This window comes from Ostrea edulis, chromosome 3, assembly GCF_947568905.1.
Source record: "Ostrea edulis chromosome 3, xbOstEdul1.1, whole genome shotgun sequence".
NCBI lineage: Eukaryota > Metazoa > Mollusca > Bivalvia > Ostreida > Ostreidae > Ostrea > Ostrea edulis.
The window spans coordinates 67,817,240-67,840,374 of NC_079166.1; the positions used below are offsets into that span (position 1 = coordinate 67,817,240).

The window sequence follows — 23,135 nt, forward strand, 5'->3', positions numbered from 1 at the left end:
TTGTGTACTAGTATGTAGACACAAACTTATGAAAACGAACCAATCAAAAAGATCCACTTCAGTATGTATGCGACTCTCCATATAGGAACGTATTATAGATGGTGCAGTTTTCCGTTCAATAACTTGTAGACAAATTGTAAAGCAAGGCATACACTTTAGATTAATGAAACTTTTCATATATGATGGAGTAAAAAACGAAAACAACAACATCTATACACCTGTGACCCTCACTGCCCATACGTGTATTGTAGGAGGTGCACACCACGTGGAGGTCTTCCTCTTTTGAAATCAATATTAGGAATATATAGTCTATCTTTAAAGTTGCAAATCAATAGGGGTAAATTCCTAGGCATGACCAAGAGGTCTATGGGATTTAATAACCCTAGAACAACCGGTTCTACAGTGTACTTCTAACGTCTTCAAAATTACTGTAAGCATGGTAGAACGTCTGGTAACGTTTGACATAGAATCAATATGGCTTACTGTTCTTTCAATAAAAACTTCAAAAATACGTAGTTCATTTGACAATTATCCTATATCATCCTATATTATTATTAATTATTAATTATTATTAATTATCCTATCACAATATCGCACTAATGCAAAGCATCAAATCGGTCGCTAAAGTTTTATATGATTTTATAATGACTTTAAAAAATCATTTTGATGTTATCATTTATGCAAGAACACTTAATAGATGTAGTTAAAAATATATAAATGTATGAAAGGTGAATATAATGAACAGCGATCAGTCCCATAACTCCTAGAAGCAATACAAAATAGAGAGGTGGGCAAACACGGACCCCTGGACAGACAAGAGGATGGATCGGGTGCCTAGGAGGAGTAAGCATCCCCTGTCGACCGGTCACATCAGCCTTGAGCCCAATATATGAAAAATCGTATTTTAGATTTCAGTATTAAATGTGTCCGGTTAAAATTGCAACTAAATTTTAAAACCAGCAGGTACAGCTCAAGCTATCTTTTAACTTACAAGTTCTACAACATGTATATTGAAGAAGTTAAAAAAAAGATATGAAAATAAAATACGGACGTCACCCAAGTTTGTCTATTAGATAGATAATAGAATCAGTGAGCAAACATCGTTATCAAACACGATTGGTTGAAACTTTAAATAGCAATATTTATTCCCAAATTAGATTGTAGCATGTGCACTTGACAATTGTATTAGTTTTACACCAAAGTTCAATATTAGAATACAGTTCTCTAAAGTTGCGGTTTCTGTGTATTCTTTAGCAGTTGCGTGGACCTTTCAAATCCAAAGATATACATGCATACGTGTCCAAAATCGGAAAATCAATCAATCGGCGATAATAGTAGGTCAACTGATTTGTGTTAGCGTCAAATTGAAGCGAACCGAAAATATCGTGCATCGCTACATTTAATGGTGCATCGTCCACTTTAATGAGAAAACCAATAAATGTGTTTCTGAGCTCGACAATAAATTCCTAAAGGACACCACAGAGTCGTCCACTTCTGCTTCATACTTAGATATTTTATTGAAAGTAGACATTAACGGCAAACTAACAACTCAACTGTATGACAAACGGGATGATTTCAGCTTCTCCATCATCAACTTCTCACATTTATGTAGCAATATTCCATTATCACCTGCATATGACGTTTATATATCTCAACTGATTCGATATGCAAGAGCTAGTTCTGCGTATAGTCAGTTTTTAAATCGAGGTAAGCTACTGACAAACAAGTTGATGGTACAGGGATTTCAACAGTCACGATTGAAGTCAGCATTTCGCAAATTCTATGGTCGTTATAACGATCTAGTTCGTCAATACAACCTCGCATTGGGTCAAATGCTGTCTGACGTGTTTCATACCGATTGTTAAGCCGTTCTTGGTACACTGATTTTGACTGCGGATAACTCCGATTACCTGATCAGGATATGGGGCTCATGGCGGGTGTGACCGGTCAACAGGGGATGCTTACTCCTCCTAGGCACCTGATCCCACCTCTGGTGTGTCCAGGGGTCCGTGTTTGCTCAACTATCTATTTTGTATTGCTTGTAGGAGTTATGAGATTGATCACTGTTCGTTATCTTCACCTTGCATAGCTCTAAATTCCAATTTTTTTCCGCATAACATGTTTATCAAACATTAGGGTAAAACATATTAAATTTTGCAAACATGAAATGTGCCCCATTGCCAAAAAATGGGGTCAAAGGTGAATAGGTAGAACAAATCTGTCAATGGTGTAACAAATATATAATAACGGGAAAAAAGGATAAGTAATAATACCATATACTTGAAAATGGTGTAAATAATTGCAAAAAAGCATTAAAATTGATATATTTTGGTCTGATGTTTAAAAAAACTCTATAATTAAACTGACACAAAATGATATATCTGAGACACTATTTTAAAAACCTTCCTCTCTTTTTAACATGATACCTGCATTACTACAAAATGACACAAAAATATCATTACAGATTAAATATATTCATTTAAATCTTATTTTAAGAAAAGTTTGATACTGAAATATGATCATCTTTGTCTGCGATCAAGAAAATTGTCCATGTAACACCAAAGACAAAATGTGTTTGACCACTGACAAGTAAATTACACCACTGACATAAAAATAACAAAAGTGGACCCAAACACTTTAACAGTAAAGCTAAAAACTAATCAATACCACTCCTTTGAATAATTTCATACATTTCCTTTCAATGAAAAAGAAATCGGACAAGAATATTTTTGCTTGTACGTACAAATGATGAAGGTGTGTGTTACACCACTTATATTGTCGTTACTCCACTGATCATAGTGTTTGTGAAAGTTACATATATGCAATAATAAATGATGTCAAAGGTAATCACTAAAAGTGTCAATATACTTACACTAAATACTTTCAAATATACATCTTTATTAGGTCACCTGAGTTAACCAGGTGATCTATTGCTTTTGGTCTGTGTCTATTGTCATGCGTTGTACATTAACAATTGAACAATTCTAACTTCTTGATAACTACCATTCCAAATTCTGATGCATCCTTGGGACAAGGGGGAATAAATTGTAAATTTCAGGACACCTGCACCCCTGGGGCCTCAGGGGATGAACAAAATTTATCCAGTTTCAAAAACTTTCTTTACAACCGCAAATCTGTAAGGAAAACTAAATTTCATGAAGAGCAGCAAGTCCTCTGCCACAATTGTACATTCCATGGTCCCTGGGTATAGGACTAAGGTTCTGATTCAGTGACTCCAGGGTGGGGACCAAACTTAGCATATAGTGTGTATGTGTAAATCATTTAAGTAACATTTTCCTTAATGCTTTTGATACTAACTTTAAACTAATTGGATACTTATAAGGAGCAGGTCTGTCTTTTACCAAAATTGGAAATGGGGTAGGGGTGTGGTATCAGGGTGGGGTCAAATGGTCATAGTGATTACATGTGTATGTTTGCAAATGGACATTGTTTAATTGTGTCTTCTTTTTAATAACTACCTTTCCAATGGAATCCATTTTTCACATTACAGCACGAGTTATCCCCCAATACAGAGGGCACACAGCACGTTGAGGTCCTCAAGTGATTGCATCATTATAAGGAATATATAGAAAATTACCATTTCTTATTGTAATTAAGTGCCAGTTGAGGAATTTTTATAGAAATTGTTTCCAGGTGTCTGTTATTATATTTTTACATATTACTCATGAAAGTTTTGGTATTAATTGTATCATAACTTGGACAATTAAACATCAAATACTGGAGATAGGTCTATAACACCCCCCCCCCCTTTTTTTCCCTTCTCTTCAATTTGATGAAAGGTATATTCTAAAAAGTGTTCTTTGTAAAATCGAAGAAACTATACCTTAATTATGATTTGTAATACCATTTTCTAATAAACTTCATGACTTGTTATTTTGTCAATGGAAACACAATTTAGTCATTGGTGTTACATAAAATATACAGCTAATTTCAATAGTCTAAGACAATTGTCAGATGGAATATGCATTGCAATGATCCCAAAAGTCGCAATTTCTATTAAAAACAAAAGAAAAATTGTAAAAAGTTATAACATTTAGCATTTATCCATTGTCTTTTCTTGAGAAAATTGTAATGTCAGTGGTATAATAAATTTAGTCAATAGTGTAACACTTGAAATATCTGATATCTAATATATTCATATGATGGCTTTAATTTGACCAAAATGACCTACCTGCAGATAATAATGTTAATTGTGACTAAATAAGCTAAATCAATTAAGTTATCATTGTTGGTTATTTAGAATTTCACCATATAATACAAACATGTCAGTGGTGTTACAATTTTCCTCAGTTGTGTAACATTATTCTTTTTTACACAACTGACAGTTACACCAATGATGTATTGAGGTTAAATATGTCGATGTAGCCTTACGAGGTCATTAAATACAGATAGCAGCAAGCTACATCTAAATTAGATCTATAATAGGAACTATGGATGAACATCCCATGCTTCTATTTTGAAAATTATCTGTGAAATCAGTGTTACACCATTGACTTGTTTTAAACTGTACTCATTAAACCAAACTTACCAAAATTGAAAATATTTCACGATCACAAATCACACTGTTTCAAGCATTGTTTTTTGTGACAGGAAGTGATGTCACTAATGGCAAGGGTATTCGCACATCAATTTGATATCAATTTCCCAATGTATTTTTAGATTTTACATCTCTGTTACACCACTTATCAGAAATTTTTGTACATGAATATTTAACCTTCTCATGATATTTTGTCAAAAGTTCAGAATAATAATTTCATGAAAAATTTCAATAGAAATTACACTATTACGTGGTGCAAGTTTATTTTTAAAATGAAATATGAAATTAATTATGGTATTGTACCTGAAAGAGAAGATTGGGATTTATTGAGAGCCTCAAAACGCCAATTTCCGTAGGTTGGGGTAAATTTTCTTCTTTAAATGTATGACAAAAATTTAAAATATGCATTGTAATATGACACCTTATTTATACTTGATTCATGGATATTCATTTTTTCCCATTTACATAGCTTATTAACAAGATTTTTGGGAGTGACTGAAAAATCTGCGAAATTTGATAATGACCCTACTACAAATACAAAACATAAATTCTGATCACATTGACGTATTCTACTCCTAATCTATAAAATGGCGGGTTTTTTTTACCGTCGAGCCGTCCCTCTCAATCATCGAGTCAGTCACAGCCACAACAAGACAGCCGTTTTGGTTTTTCAACTACTCTATGTCGATGTAAGGAATTAAAAAAAAAGATAAAAAGTCACGTTCAAATACAATATTTACATATAATGTGGTTGCTATCCGTTGCTACTTTAAAGGACACAACTCATGTTTCTAAACTTTTTCATTTTTTCAGCAACATTAATTCTTTTCATGTCTGAAACTACTTTACATGTGTTTTTAATGAAATATTTTGCGTAGTTTTCGAGTTTGAAAGCGATGATCGGACGTGGATAACTGATAACTAATAACCTAGGCATCTGATCCCACCAATTGATCACTGTTCGTTATCTTCACCTTTCACCATCCTTAATCTATCAATCCAAATAAAAAATGGAGATGCAGGTGCTATCGCTGTAGTAAGTTTGTGACATATTAATACCCGGAATAAATATTCACATGGAAAATTTATACATTGTATAATGATATTACTCAAGGGGATGCTTACTCCTCCCAGGCACCTGATCCCACCTCTGGTATATGCAGGGGTTTATGTTTGCCCAAACTCTCTATTTTGCATTGCTTAAAGGATTTATGAGGTTGATCACTGTTCGTTATCTTCACCTTTCATGTACAGTTTTCACATAGTGCATATACAATTGGTTTGGACAAACGCGTCGACAATACAGTATATAAATTGTTGCAAATTTGACGACAAGGGATTAGAATTTGTATGATAACCTCTTTTAACACCATGAATCACAACCCGTGAAGACAGTCTAAAACCGGCATGACATTGGTCCTATAGGAATGCAAGGTTTTTGACCAATGAAATTGGAGGTTAAACATCGTTTTGTTTTTTTGATTCGATGATCAAATTGAAAATTCAAGTTCCTTTTTTGTCATCTAGGGCACAGTATATAACACAAAGACTCTTTCCTACAAAATTCTAAAGAATAGTGTTCCAGCCGAACATCTAGAGGCTCAAGCTGGGAAAAAAATTGCAAATTTCTGCAAAGACTATGACACGAAATGGCTGGTAAAAGCACCTATCGTCAGGGAGAGAAGTCGTTTGGAAGTTGAGCGTTCTGCACGTCCATGTGACAGCTTTTGTATTGTCTGTAGCTTCAGACTCAAAAGTAAGCTTTAATGACTATATCTGTACACGTTGTTTCTAAAGTAAGTTCGGGTATATTGTTATTATCCTGATCCTTCCGTCCGTCACACTTATATCTTCTTCAAACCTCTTCTTTTATTTTAGGCAGTAGCTAATTAATCGTTTGGAACACGATGTGGTATTCTGTAGACGTGCAATAAGGTTTCAGAATTTTCAATTTTACCCTGGGGTAAAATGGGTGTAAGAATCGATATTTGTTCTGAAAAAAGAAGATTATTCCCAGAATTCCTCATACGTTTTACGTAGTAGCCAAATCATCTTTTGTTTGATGATTGGTTTTGTTCTGTAGATGTGAAATAAGATTTCGGAAGTTTCATTTTCTCCCTGGCAACCAAATGGAGGTAGAAACGACGATTGCTACAAAAACCTGGTTCCCATGACTCCTTTTACTTTTTATGCAGTAGCAAATTTATCTTTTTGGAAGATGCTTAGTATTGTCCTGCAGATGTGGAATTGGTTTTTGGAATTTTGGATTAAAAAACATTTTTCTATAGAAAAACCTGGTTCACAAAACTCTTCTTAAAATTTACACAAAAGTCAAATCATATTTTGTTAGATGGTTGGTGGTGTCCTGTAGATGTGTAGTAAGTTTTCGGAATTTTAATTTTCATCCTGGGGGCCGCCAAATGGGGGTAAAAAAAACAACGTGTCCCCCCCCCCTCCCCGGATTCTGTTCCCAGAACTCGTGCATTTTACGCAGTAGGCATATCATCTTTTGAAAAGTAAGTGTTGGTGTCCTATAGATGTGGAATAAAGCTTCAGAATTTTCATTTTCACCCTGTGGGCGAATAAGGGGTTGTAAAATCTGGTTCCCAAAACTCCTCTTACATTTATGCAGTAGCCAAATCATCTTTTGGAAGATGATTGTTGATGTAGTTTAGATGTGCAATAAATTTTCCGAATTTTCTTTTGCACCATGAACGGAAAATGGGGTGGACAAATGAAGAAAAAACCTGGTGTTCGATGCATTGCGTCATGTGTAAAGAGAATGTATTTGTAGTAGTAATAGAGACTTTTTTTTATAAACAAAAATATTCATTCCATAAGTCCTTTTCAAGCATAATTTATCATCTTTTAAGATATGAATTTCTTCTTTATTAAATTATAAATTGACTATATGAAATACTAACATAAGAGGCCAGGTTGCATTGAATTATAACTATATTGTCAATATTTTAGTTAACTATATTGTGGATTTTTTGCTAGTTACATGATTACGACAGAGAGTATATTTAAAGTCATACACTTATGTACGGATATATTACTGTCTTAGGAAAACATCTAGTTCTATTTAATTTTGTTAAAGCATCATTTTCCATATATGTAGATTTCGCCTCAAAGTAAAATAACATTTCTCCCAAAAATTGTCAAGTGACGCAAATAATCTACATTTTCCGCATAAAGAGTGAAATGGTAAACTTTAATTAATATCAAAAGTTTCCTACAGAATATTCTTGCTGTTAATTCCACTTTCTGCTCTTGTAAGTGAATCAGAAACGCACGTTGAGTAGTATCTATTCTTCTATTAGTTTAATTAACAAATGAATATTTGTAAACACATTTATCTAGGATTAAGAGAATGAATGAAGAAACGAATGGCTGATATTAATATGATACATTGCTACATGTTTGTAAACTGGCCACGAGCATGTGGTCACGATAAATTTGTAGGCAGTTTATATACTACACATTTAATGCATGCATATAAGGGAAAGTTAATCCTAACAGAGAAAAAGGTTGGTCATCCAGCAGTATGTCCTAGCAAAATGCACTTGTATGAAATACTTTTCTTAATGGTTTTCAGCCGAGGTGGCGATATTTCAGCCGTATATCAACTGAGAAGTTAAATCGGTGATCCATTTCGCTTTTCAACTTAAATTGAACATTCCATATTCTTAACAGAAAATCACACTTTCAAAGATGCTAGAAACTTTCAAAATTAACTTTTAGGTATACAATATAGTGTACGGGAACAGAAAAAGTCAAATCATGGAGAAGGGTGGCAGAATTGTGTATCCAGATCCTTGAGATCACACTCTAGTCAACTTGAATTTACATTATATATGAGTGAACGTATAAACAGTCATTTACTCGAATGGCTATTATTCGAAATTGACCAGAGATTATTGCACAATTGATCAAATACACACAGACTTGTCCTAGGGAGCTCCATAGGGAAGGTAAAGATTGGTTTCAGAAGAACCATTCACCAGGAAAACTCCTTGGTGTGAGAAGTTTGAGTACCAATATGATGGCAGATTATCAGGGTGAAATCCCAATATAGAGGCAGACTTTTATGGGGTAACTGACTCTGGAGTGTATATTCCTCCATTAGGAAACTTTCACTCCAGATCAAGACAGAGTTCAACATTGGCGACTTTCAATCCAGAGATCGATTTTAGTGAAGGAGAAGACTGGCTCTAAACATTGCTCTTTCCAAAGGGGGAAACCCAACGAATTACACACATATATGCACCTGTTATACATGGTACATACAAAAGGGTGATATACCAATCCAGACGCATGAACCATGAATTTAGGCTGCTCGCATGCGATTCTCTAAATAAATTTTTCTCAATAAAGCCAACGAAATTTCAGTAGTTTATTCTAGGCATATAATAAACGCAAATACTATCCCCAACTATTTTCAATGAGCCGTAAATGAACATTTTCAGATAGACTTCGTTAATTTGAAGGGTTTTTTCCCTGTGCTTTAGGAAATCGTTACATGTACATGTACCATTGCGAATTTGTTTGCTTACTTCATATGTTTTCTTCTATTTTGCAGAATGAGAGAGTCTTAACAGGAAGACATGAAGCTCATGTGCAAAATAAACATGATATAAAAGAATGATGCATGTAAATCTTTTAATTTCTTCTTTGCTCAACATCTGAAACTGAACGAGGAAAAAGAATTTACGACTTGGAGTGAATGAGTAGTTACATGTATATAAACATGGAATTATGAAAACGAACGAACAGTCAATAAGATGTTCTTTAGTATGTATCCGATTCCCCATATAGGAACGTATTATAAATGGTGCAGTTTTCCATTCCATACCTTGTAGACAAAGTATAAAGCAAGGCATATGTTTAAATTAACGAAACTCTTCATATATGGCCATGGTGGAGTACAAAAACAACAGCTGTACACTTATGTCTCCCACTGCACATGCGTGTATTGCAGAAGGTGCAGAACACGTGCAAGTTTTCCTCTTTTGAAATCAATATCAGGAATATAAAGTATATTTTTAAAGTTGCAAATCAATAGGGGTAATTTCCTAGCCATGATCAACATTTGATACCCTAGAACAACCGGTTCTACAGTGTACTTCTAACGTCTGCAAAATTACTGTAAGCATGGTAGAACGTCTTTTAACGTTTGGCATAGAATCAATGGGGATTATAATTAATATTCTTTCAATAAAAAACTTTAATAATACGTAGTTCATTTGACAACTCCTAATAACATCACACTATCGGACTAATGCAAAGCATCAAATCGGCTCTAACGTTTTGGGTATTTTAAACTATTTCAGAAATACACGGAAATTGTAATGTTGAATATTTTATCTAAAACTAGAGAGAAAAAAATTAAATAAAACCAATTTCATTTTAATACTCACTTTAAAAATACAAAATACAGAGTTGGGCAAACACGGATCCATGGACACACCAGAGGTGGGATCAGGTGCCTAGGAGGAGTAAGCATCCCCTGTCGACCGGTCACACCAGCTGTGAGCCCTATATATGAAAAATCATATTTTAGATTTCAGTATTGAATATATCCGGTTAAACTTGCGACTGAATTTTAAAACTAGCAGGTACAGCTCAAACTATCTTTTAACTTAAAAGTTCTACAACATAACATGTATATTGAAGAAGTTAAGAGAAAATATATTTTTTTAAAAATACGGACGTCAACCAAGTCAGTCTATTAAATACATGTTAGATTCAGGGAGTCAACAGCGTTACCAAACACGATTGGTTGAAATTTTGAATAACAATATTTATTCCCAAATTAGATAGCAGCATGTACACTTGAAAATCGTATTAGTTTTACACCAAATTCAATATTAAAATACAGTTAAATACGGAATGTCCCGGTGACTTTGGTCCCCATCAGTGCGAACTGTGGACCTAAAACCGATCAACAGATCCCTTGTCTTCTAGATTTTTTCCCACGCCCTTCTAAATTAAAATCCTAAATCCGCCTGTGTTTACAAGGGACATTGCGTTTAAGATTGATTGATTAAATATTGTTTAACTCCCTCTTGAGAATTTTTCACTCATATGGAAACGTCACCTTTGCGGTGAAGGGCAGCAAGATTTAGGCCTATGTTCGGCGCTTACTGCCTTTAAGGAGGGTGATATCTTTAACGTACCACACCTGCTGTGACACGGGGCCTCTGGTTTTGTGGTTTCATCCGAAGGAACTCCCCATTTGGTCGCCTTTTACGACAAGCAAGGGGTACTGAGAAAGTATTCTAACCCAGATTCTTGGAGAAGCTGCATTAATTTATAAAATGTTGAAGTACCACCATGATGGTATGCAAAAGAAGCAACTATGAAACTTATCAAAGTTCATGTATCATTGGATTGCAGAAACCAAACATGCTTCTTTAATGTCCTTAATGTGTCATAAATTCAATGGCAAGGTATACGCCATATCTAAGTCACGTGATGACAACGATATCATTTGCTGGATTGGCTGGAGTGTGCATGTCTGCAACTCTGATTTGAACATCATGGATTTTAAACAAAGCAATAACCGAAATATACATATACAATGTATATTAATATTTGCAGCTGTAGCATATTGAAACCAAAATAACTTTAATTTGGTTATTTAATTAATATCTGGAAAGCCTATAATGAGTTGCTTCTATATTCTACACTAGTCATTTCGGGGAGTACTTGATGTAAAAACTTCATATAAAATCATAAATTCGTATCAATATGTTTAATGATTAATATAAATGAATCGTATTGATTACAGTGATCAAAAGTTATATTCATATATTTTTTTAAAATCGTATATTCAGAAGATTTTGATAAGGAATTATTATACCGAAACGATAAAGATGATTAGAGGCATTCCAAGCAAATCTGTCAACATTCTTCCTGTAGTCTTTATACAGTTGCATAAAATGCTTATTAATTTATGCTGTAACATATAGTGCATTTTGAGTAATATCTATGTGTATATATTTCACTACTATAATATCATCATTTGATGTATACCTTTTGTATATCTTTATCAATATATAAGCATCCTGCGCGATATGCAGTAGGCAAATTATTGTATTAGATGTAGCTTAGTTGGGGCCCCATCCCCGGTAGCTGCCATTTTCTCTTTAGTTTAGGAAATAATTTGTTTGTTATAGATTAAGATTGGGAAATAAACATTTTATATGTAAAAAAAAAAACAAACATTAAAAATCGCATAGAAATTTGTTTAGAGAATATAATATCCATGTGTAATATAGAAAACTATATTTCAAAACTACTTTTAACAATGATTATATGCAGATTTAAGGGTTGTTTGTTTTTAAAACTAAAATTTAAATTTCTTATTAAAAAAAATATTCCAATGCAAGACAGGACATAAAATAATGAATCTGGTCTTGGACTGAAGGATCGACCTCTTCCCTGCCTCGCCCAGACGATTTAGAATTTGAAGGTATGAATTGAAGAATTTTCTGAATGTAAAACTTATACGGTACCAATTTTGATGCACGAGATGCGCATTTCGACAAATAATGTCTCTTCAGTGATGCTGAATATGTTGTAATAATCCAATGTCAAAACTCAAAGTCCTCGATTTGATATATCAATATTGGTAGGTGCGTAGAATTGTTTTTAAAAGTGTGTAAATTTCAATATTACCCTCAACTACATGCAATATTTGTTTGTTGTTGTTTTTTATACTGAATGTTAATATGTAAACAGGAAAGCAGAAAACCTTACGTCTGTTGACATTTGATCAATCACTGTCATGCGATATTTCATATAACGATGCGGGTATTCCCGTTTATTACATACGCTCAAATGACGTCGTCTAACAATTTACGGCGAACCGTACGCGCATAAATTTGACGTATGTGATAATTTTTTATAATATCACCCTTTGTCAAGTACTGTTACCCATTGCTAGATTTTATCACCCTGGGACGCGTGCTTTCTGTTCTAAGAGGGTAACAATGTGTTGTTGGTTTTTTTTTCAAATGCTTCTCGACCAATCAGATTCGAGTATATTACATAACAGTATAATAATCTAAATTGACTTTACGTTTCATGATTTAATGCTCTGCATAGCGAGCCGTACAATTTACATGATTGTACCACCATCTTGCTTCAGTCGCAGAACAAACTTATCGACGCTTCTATCGTGGAGCAAATTTATTGGTGCTTTCGTTGATAGGTCTGTATTTGTTTTATTCTGCATACAGTAGTGGGTGAACGCGTCGTTTCTTGAAATGCAACCACAATTTTCTTTTCGGTACGTAGGCTGACACGAAAATGACACCAGGCCTTAGCCCGTCAATTACGAAAGCATACTTCTAAAACTTTGCATAGGAAATGAATATCGCACTTAGTATTTTATTCCAGTATATAGCATTTACGAATTTGTGGAATTTAAAATCTAAATGATTTAGATTTTAAATTCCACAAATTCGTTTACAAGCACAGACAAGCACAATGCTGTGACGATGCACTACTTTAACATTTAAACGGCAGTCGATATCGCGGAAATTGAGTAATCGCGAAATACATACCCAAATATTAATTTTCTGAAATTTCTCAATGCATGAAAGCCTATTTACAGGTACATCTGTATTTGAATAAAACCATTTCCACAAAGGTCGGGAAGATGAATTTTCAGTACCTTAAATTAAATTAATTTAATTTGGTCACTTTGATTTTAAAAATGTTGCGTCTTGATTAGCGTTTAGGCCTATATGTTATCATTGAATTTTGTCACATGTTTTCTTTTCTCCCACATAAAATTACGTTGCATATTTTAATTGTGACATAAAAATACGGTGGATTGACATAAATGTTCTTGTTTTTTTCTTGCAATTTTCTCATTTCCTCATCGATATCCTGGTGGTCGGTCAAGATCATGGTACTGACCTTGTCAGTGAATAGGTGAAGTAAAAAAAAAGATAGTGGCCCGAATAGAGCCGGCCTGCCTCTGTTGCTTACCTATTAGTTAGGAAAGTAAGTCGTTGGTCTTCTATTATGTACATTGTATAAACTCCAGAGAGGGAAATAATTAGCATAAAATCTAATCACTTATTGAGGATAATTTTTGTTGTTTAAATTCTGAAAACGACAAGAACCCATTGTTAATGATAACGACGAGATTTAGTTTTACAAAAGTATGTTATTTTCATAACGCTGTTTCATAATAAAAGAGATAAACCTGTGAGTTTACCACGTGTTTACAAATGTGGTATACAAACGACATCCATTCACAATTACATGCTCATGTAGGAATTATACTTTGGGCATATAAGGAATACATAAATGCATATAATATGATACACATACTGTAAGTCGTGTGTTTAAACTTACAAATTGCGTTGTGAAATAGCAGAGGAAATGTGAGTTGAATACAAATTTAATTTATGACATATTTTTCACTTTGCAAACGAAATGATGGAATTGTTGTCCAATTTGAATGCATCTATCGAGTCCCTCTTCCCAGGAGAAAACTCGGACATTACGATGAATAAACATCTTTGTTTACGTAGCGCAGAACTTCATGCATAGTATGATGATGGCTTACATTTTGTTTGTTAAAAATCACCACACGGACGAAACATATGATCTACCATTGAGTATACTATTCCAAATTCAAACTATGGCTATTTTTCTTTAGCTACTGCAAGGTCGTCGGCAAAGGGGCGGTGAGTCGAAGGGAGAGTCCAAAGTACATTCAATGACGTATTCAGTTTCTGTGTACTTGAGTTCACGAAACTTCCGGTGTTGTTTATTTCCCCAGATCACGGGCTTATAGATTTTCCCAATATATACATGTATGCCTAAACTACATGCTCCGAAGAACCGAGACGCTTTGTTAGCAGTTGCTAGGTCAATCCTAGCGCGGCGCAGATGAACCGTAGTTACACCAGTGTGTTTGTACATTTTGATAAACGAAGATTAGTCCTTTTGTCTTTGTGCATTAGATTCTAAGGAATACATTCAATATTGGGGCATCTTATACGATATAACCTGATTAGGATCAGTTTTCGCTTTATAATCCCCGAGGCAATCGGGTAATATCGAATAATATGCCCAAAAATTAAATTCATTCCTTAAATATTTATACACGTACTCGGTTCCAACAATAGCGGTGTGACACGACAAGGATACGCCTTGTTCAAAGGTCGTCAGCGCCGAACATAGGCCTAAATTTTATGCGTATACAAGGTCAAATACAAGAATTATTTAAAGCGTTAAAATGACCAACTACACGAAGAATTACATTGTCAAATTTTCGGGACGATCTGTCCCTTCCTCGGGACAAACGAAAAGGTTTACATTGGATGGTTAAAGATGTACATAAAAGTAAAAAAAAACTACACTAAATCTGCAAACGCACGTAGTTACACTGCAATTACATGTGAATTGTTTTGGCTTAGTAATGATTACGTGTTTAGTTCTTTCTAAGGAGCGAATTAGGACTCGTCGAATTCGTCTAATGGGCTCATCCACAATGCACTAAATAGTAATAATTGACTTACGTGTAATTAATCTCAAGTAGAACGAGTTAACTACTAATTATGGTAATCCGTGCCCGGTGAGATTTTCTCGTTGCTGTGCACAATGAAAAGATAAAAAAAAAAATTATTTTAAAAATATATTGATAAAAAGAAAGAAAAAAAAAAGACTAAGGAAAATGAAGAATGTGGACCAACGCACGGAACAGAGGACTGGTAGTGTAAAATGCTAAACAATCCTTAGGTACCCCCTATACTGATCAAGTCAAGGATAAAAAGGTAAAATAAACTATACCGTATACTCATTTATATTATACACTACCATATGAACAGAGTATCCTACTGCTAAACTACTTTTTGCTTCTTAGACAAAAAATGACTAAATAGCTACTTTTTGTAATCTGTGACCTCACTCATTCAGTGCACTGTGCAGTATGTTATGCTGTTATGGCTGACTATACACCATGATATTGTTCTTTAGACCCCCCCCCCCCTAGGCACCTGATCCAGGGGTCCGTGTTTGCACAATTCTCAATTTTGTATTGATTATAGGAGTTATGAGATTGATTACTGTTTGCTATCTTCACCTTTCACAAGATATCTTGTATTTTCGCATCTTAAAGTTATGAACTGAAGAAAGACTCGTCCGTATACCAGTACACTAGAGTTCATCGCTTAGCAATCTTCGACAATCTTCGGAATCAACGGCGGGCAAAAGGGAAAAAAGAACCACGTTAATTCAATATCGGATGTTGTGGGAAACTGCGCCAATTTTATTTAAATGTATATATGAGAAAACAATTCTTGTACAATTGATGAGCAAGATGTTTTAATGGAAATTGATATTCAGCGATTAGGGGAAAAAATCAGAGTCCTGAAAAATATAGCAGTATAATCATCACTTAAAAGGCAATGATTTTAATATTGGCATATACAATGGTAATGAAACTTTGAACACCAAAATCAACCTCTAAGCCGTAATTTTCTGAAAAGGGAAAATTGACAATGGCCAATTCCGGAATAAATATATAGGAACCTTCTTTAAATGCATCATTTGTAGCAGTCCCGATACTTTAATATCCCACCATAATTTAGTCATCTATTTGACGTTAATTTATGACACTTTCATCACATAATTGTGCTGTTGACTATTATTCGACAGCTGGGTGCATCATTATGTGTCATCTGGAAGATTGATGCTCGTTTATTCTAATTTTCAAGTTTTGTACAATATATATAATTGAAGGCTAGAAAGATTTTCCCTACACGACATAACATTTGGAGATCTGCACTGAAACTGTTGCTGGTGTGTAAAAGATTCTGTTCACAGGGAAATATTGATCAATAAATCGTTATGATAAAGGTAGGTATGAATTTAAGTTATTTGAGATACGATACTAGCAGTTAAAAGACAATAGCTAAAAATGTAAAAAGTTAAACAAAAATCATGACAATATGAATAATGTTATCAATTTATCAAAAAGATATGTAAACTAAATATGTTTAAGAGGTTGTTTAAATAATTATAACTACATGTATAGGATATTGTTAATATCTATTGCATATTTTACAGCTTGTATGTTTCGCTGGATTTCTTGTTCTTGCCCACGAAGTACTGGTTGCTTATGCCTGCTCCTGCGCACGGTCTAACACCTATAACAAATACTGCGAGTCCAATGCAGGTACTGTTCAATTCCGAATGCGTATTATGAATAAATAACCAGTAAATTCATCGAACTTACGAAGTAAGCGTTGAACATAGCACATTGTGGTAGAAGATTAATTATCATATTTAGAGAATACCTGTTTGGTTCTATGGGAACTATATTTTCAGTGGAAATAACAGTGTAGTGAATGAAACTAATACATTATTACCTCGCTTGAAAAAAATAATAGATATTTTCACAACTGGGGGTAAGTCGATATTTAGAAGTGGTTATTACTATGAAGGCCTTTATTTAACGTGAGCCTACCCCCTTTTTGAAAACAGTTTAGTTTTTACTATTTCACCGTGAAAATTACTGAGTTTCAGAGGAATGAGGACTCATTTGAAATACCTATTTGAATTTTTTAAGGACTTTAGACAGAAAATTAAAAAAATATTCTATCGATCAAATGTCGTTTATAAGGAAATACAAATTATACATGTACCAAAGGCTGCTTTATCTGAAATGTATTTAATCATTAGTCGTCTATTTGCGCACTAAGTATTATCATGTTACACTTATTCTACATAACACTGGAAGCAACTGTTGATGTCAAATGAAAAAGCTATCAAAAGAACTATTCAGTTGAACAGTTTCCCGGAAATAATATTTACTTGAAATATTCACACTGTACATAAAGTACGATTGGTACTGATAGTGATTTGTCAAAGGTTGAGGTCAGTATATAGTTACTCAAGTGGAACATTGTCTCAACTATTTCTCGGGATTAAGATAGCAACTTGAAATTTCATCTATAAATCATAAAGTAAAGGAAAAACCCATTATATATCAATTTAAAACTTGTAATTACATATATCTATTTTCAATGTCAATCACATTTCAAGATACATATGAACTTGAAATTTCATATTTACAAGCAAAGGGGAAAAGGGCATAATTTCACACCTTTCCATGTCAACCTCAGTTTAAGGTCAATATCATGTGGATGCAATTTTGCCAATGATAGCATATCTAGATGATACCCTTCTACAGTCTACTCTGTTCTTCTAATACAGCATGCCTTAAAGGGACTGGTTCACGATTTTTGATAAAAATAGTTTTCATTTTTGATGGTAAACTTTAAAAATATAACTCATTTAATATTGACAGCCAAAATTTTGACCTTCTGAATGCAAGAATTAAAGCAATATTTTAGCCTTAAATATTTGTTATGTAAACAAAGACTCGCAAGTCTTTTGATGTATACAAACCAACAAGTGAAATAATGATTTTGTTATATAAAACATCTTAATTTTGCATAGTCACAAATTTGAACTTTTAGATGACACATTTGCCCCAGAAATGATCGAAATGTGAAAGATATAATAAACTTAGATCGATATCCATTTCTGGTGTAAATTTCATAAACAATAACATACCGCAATTTTTGTTGCCAAAACAAATAATAACTCTCTGAAATGAGCTTCTTTGATAATATATACCCATAATTTTTACATTAGACAGTAGATTTTGATCATTAAACGTGAAAAAGAAAATTTTGGGGGAAATCGTGAATCAGTCCCTTTAAAGCAGAGAACAGTTTGGTTCTTTTATTTTTCATGATTGATCGTACGGATTTTTACCAGTATATTGGGTAATTTTGTCGGCGGGAAAATTTATTAGTTGTTTCTCAGAAAAGAAGTTTGAAACCTTTTCTGCTTGATCATTTGCTGGAATTTTAATTAACACATGTTTTATTCATATAAATGATAATTTGTGGCGCTTTATTTTGTGGTGAATTTTCATATAGACGCACAGCGCAAAAATTACCCGGCGTACGATATTTGCGCAACAATACAACGTTATAGTAAATACTATGACGTCTTTGCCTTGTAGTTCTTTTGGTTAACCCCATTGAATACATCGACCATGGAAACAATTTCAGAATGTCCTACACGGCAGAAGTTCTGAAAGTATTCAAATCAGTAAGTAACTGAAATTGGAAATCAAAATCTTTATTATAACACTACATTCCGTATAGACTTGTTATGACAGTTCATTACTGCAAGAGTAAAAATCATAAAATGTAATTTGAGACACTACAAATTCATGAATAATGATCCTAAAGCCCCATTCACATGCGCATTTTTACACAAGGTCTTTACAAATTTTACATTTACGCAAATTCCGCACTCTGGTGTATTTTGGCGTATGTGAACGGGAGGTAAGGTTGTATGCGAGTATTTTTTAACTACTACAGCATTTACATCTAGTAGGACTAAGTACAAATTATATTTTAGATATGATAATTATATTTACCCCTGTTCTGTTTTCAACCATGTGAACTCGTAGCAAAATTTACACACATGTGCAAAATATCGAAATTGTATTTTAAAAAGTTTTATTTAAAAATGCATCACATAATATGCATAAACGAGCAGTGACCAGCTACGAGTATGTCAAAAACTTTAAAAGTGATATTTGAACGAGAAATGGCAAATACATGACTACGTCAAAAGGAATCTTTGTTTTGGAAATGGATCAATATTACCTCATGTTAAGTAAACCCTAAGTGTTCTGTATATTAAGCTCTGTTGATACATTTATTTCCTACTTTGTCCACAGAAAGAACCTATAACGGGAAACACTACGACGATTAACACAGCAAAGTACGACAGTTTGTGTGGGATGCATCTCACACTAAATCAGAAGACGGTGATATCAGGTTTGAAAATCAGTCGATTTCACTGAATATCGCGACAAGATGGCTGAAATATTGCCAGAACGGCGTAAAACCGCAATCAGTCAATCACTGAATATCATTTAGAGATATCACATCTCACTAGTGTATTATATCTGGTAGTGTATTCTTTTTACTACCGTTGGGGGAAAATATATTACGCTTACGAATTGATGTCTTGAAGATATATAAAATTTTGATACAATTACGGATGTTTAATTTTTTTTTATATGAATGAAACTTTTATTCTTAGCATTCAATGAGGGCCCCGACCTCTGGATAGACTTGTGTAATTCTATAAATATGAATTACAATTCGGCTCTGGAGAACTTTGGAGATGACTTCGACTGCAACTGTAGGGTACGTAAATCTCTTTCTCTGTCTCTCTCTCTCCCTTCCTGTCTGTCTCTCACTTTTAAACTTCTAGAACAAGAGTACCGCTAACGGTACATAATACGCCCATGAAAAGCTAATATATTGCGTTTTTCTTACGCCAACTTGCTTTCAAGTAGTATCAGCAATCATCAGGGTGTGACATACTTTCTTTGCATCGAAAAAACAAGACAAATCATGGGTACCTGTAAAGTGTGAAACGAAATGGAAACGAAACGAAACGAAATCTACCGAAACGAAACGAAATTTACCGAAACGAAACTAAATCCACCGAAACGAAACGAAACAGATTGTATAACCGAACTCTTTTAATTATAATAATTAAAAACAGTTTCTTAGGCCCCTGTGAACGTTGCCACATATGAAAAAAATTCGCCTCCCCTTTGATGTAGGATTTCGCCTTGACTGATACAAAATTTTAAAAGTTGGAAGGGTGATTAAGCACATAGTGCGTATCCGAAGTTGATTAAATGCCATGTGTAATTAGTTTTGATCCATAAATTTCAGAACGGAGGGTTACAGTCTTATAAGTCAGAGGTCTGGGGAAACACACAAAACGAGGGTGGGGTCGCCGGTGTTGGATCCACCTTTGGGCATAATACATGTTTCAGTATTTTTTGCTCTAAAGACAAATCTATGTATACATGTGGATATTGTGTATTTGTATGTCGTATATCAAACGGTGGATTCTAAGTATGTCCTCCCGTTCTCTTTGTAATTTCTACTTCCCTTGTTCATAAGCCTTTTGATTTTACAAAATGCTGACCGCCTCCTGATATTATTGCATAACACATTTCCGTTTTCCGTCCCATTTTCAATTCCCCGTCTTAGCAACATCCTAAATGTATAGAGTTATATTTAGACTCACTACATATCAATAATAATTTTTAATAATACATGTATATATATCTTACCGAATTGAATTCATATAATATGGTATACTATTTAATGTTTTTCCATTATTGAAAGTAGTCGCACCTCAGCAGTTAGAGATGAAATAAGGGGTTAAGAGTTCTTCCTGCTTTCAACTTTCTCAGACACCAGCTTCTTTAAATAATGTATATATACCCCAAGGCGGATCCACCGCCGGCGACCCCACCCCTCGTTTAGTGTGTTTCCTCAGACCTCTAAAATTGTAACCCTCCGTTCTGAAATTTATGGGTCCGAAACTAATTGGAAATGGAATTTAATCAACTTCCGATATGTACTTTGTGCTGACCCCCCCCCCCTCCCCCTTTCCAACTTTTAAAACTTTGTATCAGTCAAGCCGAAATCCTACATCAAAGGGGAGGCGAATTTTATTTATATGTGGTAACTTTCACAGGGACCTAAGATACAATTTTTAATTATTATAATTAAAAGAGTTCGGTTATACAATCTGTTTCGTTTCGTTTCGGTAGGTTTCGTTTCGGTAGGTTTCGTTTCGTTTCGGTGGCTTTCGTTTCGTTGGGTTTCGTTTCGTTGGGTTTCGTTTCGGTGGATTTCGTTACGTTTCGGTAGATTTCGTTTCGTTTCGATTTCGTTTCGCACTTTACAGGTACCCGACAAATCATATACTCTCTATGTAATATTTTCACTTGCCATAAAATGTATGTGTACCAAGTTACGGTAAATGGCCCTTGCTCCCAACGAATCAGTCTGTGTCGTGTTACTACGACCTTGACCTTGTTTGAGCTTTGTGTTTTCAATTCACATCTCTGTTCCAAAGTTACGAATCGGATATCCTTTTGATGGGCGCTACGACGAAAAAAAGTTGTGTCCGTGGATTGCATACCTAAGATGCCGTGATGGAAGGACGACATGTGGCTTAGATGACCATGGACAGTGCCAGTGGCGATGCGTATCGGACTCGAGCTGAATTGTCGATGTGAAACAGAATTACTGTTACTACAAGTTCCGAAGCTTCATTCATCATGAATTCTTGTTATGCACGAGATAACAGTTGTTTGTTTTTTCGAAATAAAGATCTAGAAGCATTTGGTTATAAATATTTATTCAGTTAGGGAAGGCGCTGTATGTGTACTTAGTTAGTATATTTAAAATTTGACGCAGTTGAGTAAATTGAAATATCGAGTGGGACGTTAAACTTCAACCAACCAACCATTAGGCGAAAGCATGATTTAGTGGTTTGTTCTGTGTATGAAAATGAATAGATAGAGAATGTCATATTTTAGCACAAGTATTATTATCCTTCAAAATAATACAGTCAATTTCATTGGTCGCGGGCTGGTCACGTGAAGGAAAACAATTCGTGATGTCTCCCTCACGCGCAGCGTGACAACTGTGTTGTCTCCCTTTAGAAGATAACTTTTAATGGCACAAGCGAGAAAGATCTACTAAAAATAATTGAAAATATGCGGGATCGTTAATCATAAACTTCAGCGTCAACATCAACGGTCATATATAGCAATCGAGAAGAAAAATATTCCCATTCTAATTTAATTTTGCATTTCATTTGATGTTTGCGTCTTTGTCTTGAAATACGTTACGAAATGTTTACGTTTGACGTTATATTTTTGCGTCAATCTACTGTGACGTCACAATTGAAACCTTTCTCTCATTTAACTTTCTCAAACCTTAGTGTTTTGCTTTCGTTAACATATAATGTATATCTAATAAATGCATGACATTGAGTGTAAAACAAAATAATGTATGTAGTTGAGGGTAACATTGATTTCATCCCTCGAAATCTATTGAATAGTTATCAGAATTTTCTGCAGAGAAGTTATTACGAATTTGTTGACGTTTTAAATATAAAAAAAAAAAACATGATACAAGTCAATAAATGTGTAATAGTTGTTTTAACGTTTAGATTCTTCGGGATAATAAAACTATTGTGGACTGTTTAGCAGGGAGACATCACAAATTATCAGGTCTGAGTAGGGTTATCACCCTCGGATGCATAGGCGCCCTCGGGTGATAACCCTACTAAGACCTTATAATTTGTGATGTCTCCCTGCTAAACAGTCCATAATTGTATATTGTATGTTAGCGCTCTTGCTTCCCCGCCAAAGCCGCTAAAATTCGAATACCGCTAATATAAGTACTCATACAGTATGCTACACCACCTACTTGCTAGTATCTGTTTTTTTATTTAACCTTAGAGAGTGTTTGTTGTAATTAAGATTTCGACATTACTATAAGAGAAGAAGCCAGTCCAATCCACAAACATGTACGACACTGTTTATAAAGGTGAAGTTAAATGCAATTATGGTTGTAATGTCGAACAAGCACATTTCAATTTTGACCAACGTATATCAATGTAACAGCAACCA

General features: G+C 34.2%; 2 protein-coding genes and 1 long non-coding RNA gene across 4 annotated transcripts in view; 2 read left to right on the forward strand and 1 right to left on the reverse strand.

Moving 5' to 3' along the window:
• Positions 1-9,216, forward strand: part of LOC125675496 (uncharacterized) — a 26,200-nt gene extending 16,984 nt beyond the window's left edge. The window contains exons 5-6 of the mRNA XM_048913219.2: positions 6,086-6,314; positions 9,141-9,216. Of these exons, the coding sequence (XP_048769176.2) occupies positions 6,086-6,314; positions 9,141-9,145 (234 nt within the window). The 3' untranslated portion in view covers positions 9,146-9,216. The remainder of the gene's footprint in view (positions 1-6,085; positions 6,315-9,140) is intronic.
• LOC130052752 (uncharacterized) lies at positions 9,114-15,115 on the reverse strand. The gene is made up of 3 exons (XR_008801135.1): positions 14,148-15,115; positions 9,979-10,096; positions 9,114-9,249 (listed from the first exon to the last, which is right to left on the reverse strand). It is a non-coding gene; the product is annotated as an uncharacterized LOC130052752 (long non-coding RNA).
• LOC125675788 (uncharacterized) lies at positions 12,691-21,836 on the forward strand. Of its 2 annotated transcripts, none has more exons than XM_056158638.1 (7): positions 12,691-12,776; positions 16,328-16,444; positions 16,655-16,763; positions 18,624-18,712; positions 19,353-19,452; positions 19,721-19,827; positions 21,569-21,836. In XM_056158638.1, exons 2-7 carry the CDS (start codon positions 16,436-16,438, stop codon positions 21,716-21,718), a joined length of 564 nt encoding a protein of 187 aa, XP_056014613.1. In that variant the 5' UTR covers positions 12,691-12,776; positions 16,328-16,435; the 3' UTR covers positions 21,719-21,836. The 2 variants fall into 2 exon arrangements, with proteins under 2 accessions (XP_056014613.1, XP_048769545.2); XM_048913588.2 differs by lacking the exon at positions 12,691-12,776 and adding an exon at positions 15,255-15,360.
• The last annotated feature ends 1,299 nt before the right edge of the window (positions 21,837-23,135 follow it).